Consider the following 8322-nt stretch of genomic DNA (forward strand, 5'->3'; position numbering starts at 1 on the left):
TCAATAGTTAACGTTTGCCTAAATGACAGCTGCATTCAAGCTGAAAAAGGGAAAAAAACCATTAGCATCACTTGGGGAGGAACGCAGCTAGATTTTCCTGAGATTAGAAATTATCTGTTTTGCTAATTATGGTATTTCAGTGTTTGAATTAAGAATGTCTTGCATTTTGGAAAGCAAAAAGTGAGCACATTGTCAAGATTGAGGGGCAGTGTTCATAAAGAAGCTTTCCTGTGGAGATTTTTAACAGATAGAAGCAGTAGATAATATAGTTATGGTGGGTAAATAATATAGTTATGGTGGATAAAACTGACCTTCTGTTCCAAAGATATGAAGAAAAGGAAGCAGTCAGTTTGTGTAGAGCTTCTTTTTGAAGTCATCTTATTAGTACATTGAACTCATAAGTAATTAAAAAAAAAATTAAAGCATGCTATTGATTGGGTTTTTCCATTAAGGCAGATACTGGGTGACTGTTACCAATTGCCAGGAGCTGCATTTAAGAGGATTTTTTTCAGTCATGTTGGATAAATGCTGTCATGCCACAGTGTATGGGAACAGAACTACAGTCAATGGAAATGATCAGAAACTATATATGAACTACCTGAAAAAATCAGTGTTCTGCCTGGAGTAGGTCAGGGCTCACAATTTCAGGTGTAAACTGCAAGTAACTCTTTAAATACCAGATGAACCAGCAGTGGCCAAAGATCTCAGCTGATGAGTGTTTTTGAGCAAGGAATTCTTCCATAGTGAACTGAGCACTGTAACATGTAAACAGTTCTGTAAAAGATCCTAAACTGTGGTTTGCCTTCATAGCATCAGTGCACACTGTAGGTTCTCTGGTGGTTGCAAGGTGAATTCTATTTTCCAGCTGCTTTCACTATCAAGTTACTCAATATTTCATCTTCTGTCTTACTCAGTGGATTGTGTGTTTAAGTTTGGTGTGTTTCAAGAACAGTAATTAGCAATTTCTCTCTGGGAATTTACATTTAAGCTGTGTGGACTTAATTCTTTACAGCTGGGACAGTTGAGGTCTGTGATCCTAGGGAAGAACAAGTATCAAACCAACATTTTGATGTGTGCACCCTTTTCTGTGGGAATCACACTTGGAGTGTTGTTCTCCAGTTAGCAAGTCAGAACACAGTCCTGTCAGGTTGTAAAAGCCAACAAGACAGCCTAGTGTGAGGTTCATTCAGCTCTTACTGAACAAAACCAGCAGAATAGGATCATTTCCTTATGGATAAACTCCTGTCTTGTAAGGGAAGATGCATGGAAGCTCAAGGCAGTGATTTTGTAAAACAAACAAAGAAGTAAAGTCTTTTTTTCATTTTTATCCAGCTTTGTGGCAGTAAATCTGTCTGCACCCTCATGTAACAAATGCAGAAAAATGCAGTGCTGAATGAATTTCTCCTATGCAGGAATTTTGAAGGGACACACTGAGTGTAGGCCAGGCTATTTTGTTCAGAGATGCCACATACAAGGGCAATGAAATAGGACCCAGCTTAGTCTACTTTATTCTCTGCCCTTCCTTAAAATTAGCATACTGTGATAATTCTAAACATCAGGGAAGCCCCTTGAGATGAATTGTCAGGAATTTTATCCACAGCTTCTTTTTGGCTTGAAGTTTTATAGGTAAAGGAGGGAGAATGTTAGCCAAGGTGTAAAATGTATTTAAGAACAGCAGAACTTTCCTCCCTCTTGGGAGAACTCCTTTGTACTCCTGCTGTGAACATCCAGGCTCTGTCTCTGCTCACAGCTCTGGAAGTCCATGAGTCTGAATTGCCCCTTAAATTAAAGAGGGGATCAGGAAAGAGAAGTGGAAAGGCAGGAAAAACCCCTTCTCTTGGAATCTGTGTTTAAAATGCAAGGTGATCTGGGTAAGCAAGTTTTTGATGTCTTAAAGAGAGTATTTCATAAGCAAACATGAAATATGACATAATCCAAAACATTAGAACTTCCTCTCAGTTAACATAAATAAAGATAAATCTTGCTGCTGTTATAGTATTTGCTTTCAGTAGCTTTAGAAAGCAACTGATGGACTAATTGAGGTTGCAGAGGAGTTGGATAACATTGCTTGGGTCTGTCAAGTGTTGAAAATGCCCCAGGGTGATTGCTCAGCATAGTCAGCATCAGCATGCAGTCATTAGTTAGTGGGAGTGCTTCCTTGGGAGACAGACCCTCTTTTGAATGAGCAGGCAGTTACAAAAGGAAAGAGCTTGACATTGGAAGGCATTCAGCTTTTCATGCCCATTATGAGGAAATCAGAAACCACTGACAGTGAAATCTGTCTGCTGCTTTGAAAGTTCTTGTTTTGAACTAATAACTCTTACGGTAATTAATATTTCCAGTGCGTGGAAAACATTCTTGGGTGTTGCTTTCTATTCTGTGTGGTATTTTGGGTCTGCTTGATTTTTCCCATCCTCCCACTCCCAACAGTTTTTGTTTTCCATTCTGATTTTTTTTACTATGTTTTTGTTAGACAAATGTCAGCAATTTTGATGGGGGAATCTCTTATGTATCCTGTAATAATGAGCAGCCAGTAACTCCTGGATGTGTTTTTGTGCTGCAGACCAAAATCTACACCAACGGGACAGCCCAGTGCCAACGGAGTACAGTCAGAAGGTCTAGATTATGACAGATTGAAGCAGGTATGTGGATAATGCTTTAAAAAAGGTTGCTGTGGAAGCTGGATATAAGAACTTGCAGCTGTCCAATACCAAAATTTAAACTGTTTTGTTAGTTGCAAAGTTTTAATGATTTAGTAATTACTAGTCTTTATTTTTGCCCAGGCATGTGTCAGTGTTCTTAGGAGCTGGAGCTGTAGGATGGAGGCTTAGACAGCCCTGTTAGTTTCTCACAAAGTTCCTGCTTTTGCATGAGGCAGCACTCACAGGATGGTGTTGACATTATAAATGGAACTGGGAAATCAGTTTGCCTGGAAAACCTTTCCTTCTCTTCTCTGTTTCCAAGCAAACACCAAGCTCTTGGGGCAGCTCTAGCAGTACCACCATGTTTTAATATCAGATGTCAGCACCTGTGGTCACAAGTTTGGTGGTGGAAGAGCACCCAGGGATTCTGCATTTTGTGCAGCTCTCCAGTTGAAGAGCAGAGGAAATCTGTGGGAGTTGTGGAGTTGGAGGTGAAGGATCTCCAGGTGGTGGTTGGATCAATCATCCCCAAGTGGGGAGAGAGATTCTGGTGCAGGCTGCAGCTCAGTGGGTAATTCTAGAGCCACTTCTACTTTGGTAACAACTTTTAGTTGCTTCTAGGCCATATCCCCACACAGTGGTAGTTGGCTTTAGGTTGGTTTATGGATCAGTTTTGGTTGGTTCTGGATTGGGTCCTGGTTCAACAGTTCTAGAGTGGCTTCTGGCCTGGGGAGTGGTTCTGGAGGAGCTTGGAGAAAAGGGTGGAAAAAACATCAAGCAGGGACAGCACTTCTCTCTGTTCTCTTCATTCCATCACATTCCACTGGGATTGGGACCTTGATACCTTGATTACCTTTTTTTTTTTGTTTCCTTGAAATATTTCCTTGGCTTGTGGTGTTTAGTGAGCTCCTTTCTTTGCATTCCACATCACATTTCACCTGTAGCAAAGCTTTCTCGTTCTTATCCCTTCTCCTCTCATAAATTCTACAGGAATCAATTTGTGGCACTTCTAGGGACTGTTTTTTCTGTATTGTGACTGCACTAATAATGTTCTAGGGATGCCTCAGGTTTTGAGGATTAACTTGGAAGCTGAGGAGTGGGTTATGCTCAGAAGGGTTAAGGATTAATGGGAAGAATTGTAGTGGGATAATTCTGGATTTCTCTCCACAGAAATTTACAGTTTGCTAAAACTAATCTGTTATTTATGCTCTGACACATTTTAGGATATTTTAGATGAAATGAGGAAGGAGTTAACGAAATTAAAGGAAGAACTCATTGATGGTAAGTATTGCTCTGTTCACTGATGCTGCTCAGTTTTAGGGTAGCTGCAGGTGCTTTAAAATGTAAATGCAATGTATTGGTAGCCTGAGAGTGATTTATTGGTAAAAGTAGCTTTGTTCTTTGTCTGATGGCAAAGCACTGGTGCCAGACCTGTTCCAGTTGATGTGCTTCAGGGATTTCCCTCCTGGGGGTTTTGTTTTAGTAGAATGTTGACACCAATGTGTCTTTTAAGAGTGGTTGAAGTGATGCTGTATTTGAGTGATTTGAAGTTATCCTTAATATCATGTGGTGGTAGGTGGGTTATTTTTAAATAATCCAGAGCTGCTGAGGTATGTATTTCAAAACTAGAAATATTTAGAAGAGAATTTGAAAGAATTTTAATGAAAGCTTCTAGCTTTCAGTTACCTCTTTGGTCTGTAACATATGATTCAAAGAAAAGAAGTCTCACAGTTTTTATTTTTATTTTAACAGAAGCTATTTTCCTATGTAGTCTTCTCTACTTAAGGGAAATCATTGAGAAAACATAATCCTAAAGGTTCACCTATCAGAAATTAGGCAAAACTCTGTGTATGATTTACTACCTTGGTGGGCCTTTTGTTCTTTTTGGCTTTGTGGAATGTACCCAAACAAAGTGTGGGGAGGAAAAAAAGTCATATTAATCTAACAGCACTGCTGATAAAATACTGAATGTCATCAACTGATGTAGAAAGAACTGGCTGGTTTGGGACAAAGGAGAATGTAGTGCTTTTCCCCTTATTTTGTTTGTGTTGTATTATACCACGGTCTTTTAGACCAATAGAGTGCAAACAGGCCCCTGAGGCTGCTCTTAAATAAATAAAATAAATGAGTCCATACTTACACTCATTGAAAACCCCAATGGTAGTGTTTCCCACAGGCTTGCTGGAGGTGGGAACTAAAAATTAAGATTTCAACATAAATTTTACAGGAATAAAAAAGGCAGTGCCTGGTTGATAATGCCACTTGCCTGAAGCCACATGGGGCTGCCTTAGGTGCTGGCTCTTCACGTTGTGAGAGCAGGGTGAGCCTGCTTTGAGGGATCACTTGTGTGTTCCAGCTTGCTGTCCTAAAGTAAAGAATCCTTTCTTTGATCTGCTAACCCTGTCTCTGTCTCTCTGCAGCTATCAGGCAGGAACTCAGCAAGTCCAATACTGCATAGAAAGACTCGTACTAAGCCGATGTGACTCTTTAACTTGATATAAAACTGACTACGTTTTGTGAGCTGGTAGAAGAAAACGGAGACAGACAGACAGACACTTGGAAGGAGGGAGAAACAACCTATTCTGAAAAGCTTCAGACACATCACTCTGGTGATAATGCTATTCCCCTCCTAGTTTGCAGCTTTTTTCTGACCTTTACAGCAGGGTGGAAAAGACTCTTAAAGTTACTGTAATGATTATGCAGAAATTCCTACATCTATCAGACAAGATCACAGTGCTTTGAAGTCTACTCATGTCAAGATAAAATTGCACACGTTTCAGAATTTGTTGTTGAGACAAAAAAAAAAAAAACAACAGGGAAAAGCTTGGGAAGGCTTTTCAGAGAGGTTTTCTTTATTAATGAAGGAGTTAGCAAGTTATACTGTTGTACTTCAAATGTATCTCAGGTTTGTCTTCCTATCATATCTGATATTTCCATGAGTAATTTAAAAGATCAGATGTGTAGAAGTTCGGTTCACGAGACAAGGAGCAATTGGAGACACGTGCTTTGAAAGGGCAATATTTGTAAGTGAGGGTGACCTAGACAGTGATGACATATCAAGATTTTGGAATTTTATGATAGGAAGCCTCTCTAGTTAGCCTTCATGCAATTTTCTAGGAAAATTTAAAAAAAGAAAAAAAGCAAATACAGTCCAGAGTTTAAAGATGTAGATGCCTTCCTACATTGTTACGATGCTTTACCAAATCTAAGACTTCGACATAAAGCGAATCAGCAGTCAAATGTAAATCATTAGTATGTTGTAGATTTACAGTAGATTTTGGGGCTTTTTTTAGATTTATGCATGTGGACATTTTGTAATGTAACACAACACAGCCAGCTTTTTAATTAAAAGAAAAATTGCATGTCACAGAGTAGCCTTTTCATTTGTAAGGCTTAATTTATGCCCAGGAAGATGTGGGAAGAGGGAGGGGGAAGGTGACACATTTTTATTACTTTCTACACTTTTTCTTCATCTTACATGCATGTGTAATAATGAGGAAAACATGACTTTTATCAGTAACCATGTTAATGGAACCAGGTACTTGATCCTTTTGTATCTTTTTTCAGTTTTCTATTTGAAATTCAGTAATAACTTCCAGTAATGGTTCTGAAACTCCCAGGTGAACCAAACTCGTTTCTCGGTGAGAGAAAAAACGTTGTAGGCATCTGACTTGCTGAGGATGCCCCTGTGTAAGTGCATTGTCCTTCACCTTTTCACCATGACCCTCTGCTTCACTCTTTTCTGAGACTCCATTTGTTTGGTTGTTTAATGAAACAGAAGAGCAGGAGTTACCTGAGAACCAGCAGGTCACAGTAAATGGCCCCTTCTCCTCCTAATTTCTCTGCCACCCTCCTTTCCAAAAAAACTCAAAGCCAACAAAAACCCCCCACAGCTCCACACGAGACAAACCCTGAAAAATAGCAGTGAAATGCTATTGGTTTTGCTCAACAGTTTGAGAGTCATTTTTAGGGGAGGTGAGGTGATACCTCTCTCTTTCCCAGGGTTTTCAGTCTTATGAGTGTAAATTTTATTTTTTTTTAATTTTGTTTTTTAATGTGGTAAAGTTCAGTGGAATAGAAATTCTGCAAATTGGCTTTGTAGTGCTTTGAACAAAAAATATGGATCAAAATCTTCCCTTTTTTCCTTGCACTATCCACTTTTCCAAGCCCTGTTTGCTTTGGAATCTGTGCTGATCCAGAAGAAAAGCTTACTTACAACTTCTGGAGAGATTTGCTTACGAGTACAGGCAGCTCCATTCGTGGCACAGATGCTTTCAATAACAGACTGTCTAGAGTGCTGAACACCAAAGCAAAACAGCACTCAACAGCTTCAGAAAGGCTTCACTAGGAAATCTTTTTCCCATTCAAACATTGCCTGATCCTTTTTAGGTTCAGATTCTAAGGGAAGATGACAGTGGAAATATTGCCTAACTCCATTTATTAATTTTTTTTATTATTTTTTTTAATAAAGAGGAGAAACAACATCACTTTTCTGCATGCATTTATTGAAGGCATTAAAAAGAAAAAATCCATAGTAAGCTTGTCAAGTACTGTTTTTCTCAAAACAAGAGGAGGCATTTTCATCTTTGTTGATGTAGCTTTTTGTTTTACACAGACTTTTGGAGCAGTAAGGATGTTTACCCTTGTCAGAAATCACGTTTGATTCGTTTCTAGGAGGGTTCAGGAGTTACACAGTGGAATAGCATGGATGGCTATAAGTGGTCCAAAATTTAAAGGCTGAACTTCTAGATTGTGCAAGGAACTGGCTTATGCACTAAACGTTTTGTGCCTTGGTCTACAATTAACATGATTTCTGTTTAAAAGAAAAAGGAACAGATGTTGTCTTTTTGTGCTGCTTCTACATACATACTTTCTGTAATCCCAACCTGCAGAACTGGTTCTTTCCAGGAAATTGGATTGAATTAAAGATTACTGTAGACATTTCCTGACCTACTGACAGTTGCACCGTTTCCAGAGATTTCAGTATTGAAAATGAACTGCAGAAGCTTCGATTACTTTGCTTTCCGGTGACTAAGTCCTTTAAAAACCATATTGTGGTGGTTCTGTGCTTTTGTACAATGGATGTCTTAAGCTGAGGGCAGTTTAAGGGATCCTTCCTAATGCCAGGAGGGCGTTGCTTTCCTCAACACTGTGATCTGACCTGTGATAAACCTGCACTAGAGACGAGTGGCTCCCGAGTCAACCGCAAACCAACTGAATGTAAAACCCTTAGTGCTGGTGCTGAAATCTCTTCAGACAGTCACAATGATTTCCAGTTCCTTGTTTTAAAGTTACCAAGTGTCAATCAAAGACTGAAGCTGTTCACTAATGAATGTTGACTTTTCATGCATTTAGGTTTACCTTCTTTTTAGTTTCTCAGTTCATTCTCTGCTATTTTTATCATATTGTGTCATTTTAAATTTCTTACATGCTAACGTTTTGTTTGAGCGAATGAAATAAAATTGCAATATATACACGTTGCCACCATTTATTTCTGGAACCTCATAGAAGACTCTCTGAGATTTACTGCTCAAAGTCCCCAGATTTTTAATGACTGTGATCATTCCTTACTCCTTGATTCCACCTCTCCTTTCTGTTTCTCCATCAGAAGATCCAGTAGAGAACAGTGAAGACTTTAACCTTATAAAGAATGTAACTGCAGGGACTGTGTACATCCATG

At 39.1% G+C, this 8322-nt stretch overlaps 1 protein-coding gene across 6 annotated transcripts in view; it reads left to right on the forward strand.

Moving 5' to 3' along the window:
• ENAH (ENAH actin regulator) overlaps positions 1-8118 on the forward strand; it is a 93249-nt gene extending 85131 nt beyond the window's left edge. For all 6 annotated transcript variants that reach the window (XM_036379571.2, XM_036379573.2, XM_036379575.2 and 3 more), the window contains 3 exons: positions 2564-2642; positions 3866-3923; positions 5063-8118. In XM_036379571.2, coding sequence (XP_036235464.1) covers positions 2564-2642; positions 3866-3923; positions 5063-5100 — 175 coding nt within the window. In that variant the 3' untranslated portion in view covers positions 5101-8118. The remainder of the gene's footprint in view (positions 1-2563; positions 2643-3865; positions 3924-5062) is intronic.
• Positions 8119-8322: the final 204 nt, after the last annotated feature.

This window comes from Molothrus ater, chromosome 3 (genome assembly GCF_012460135.2).
Source record: "Molothrus ater isolate BHLD 08-10-18 breed brown headed cowbird chromosome 3, BPBGC_Mater_1.1, whole genome shotgun sequence".
NCBI lineage: Eukaryota > Metazoa > Chordata > Aves > Passeriformes > Icteridae > Molothrus > Molothrus ater.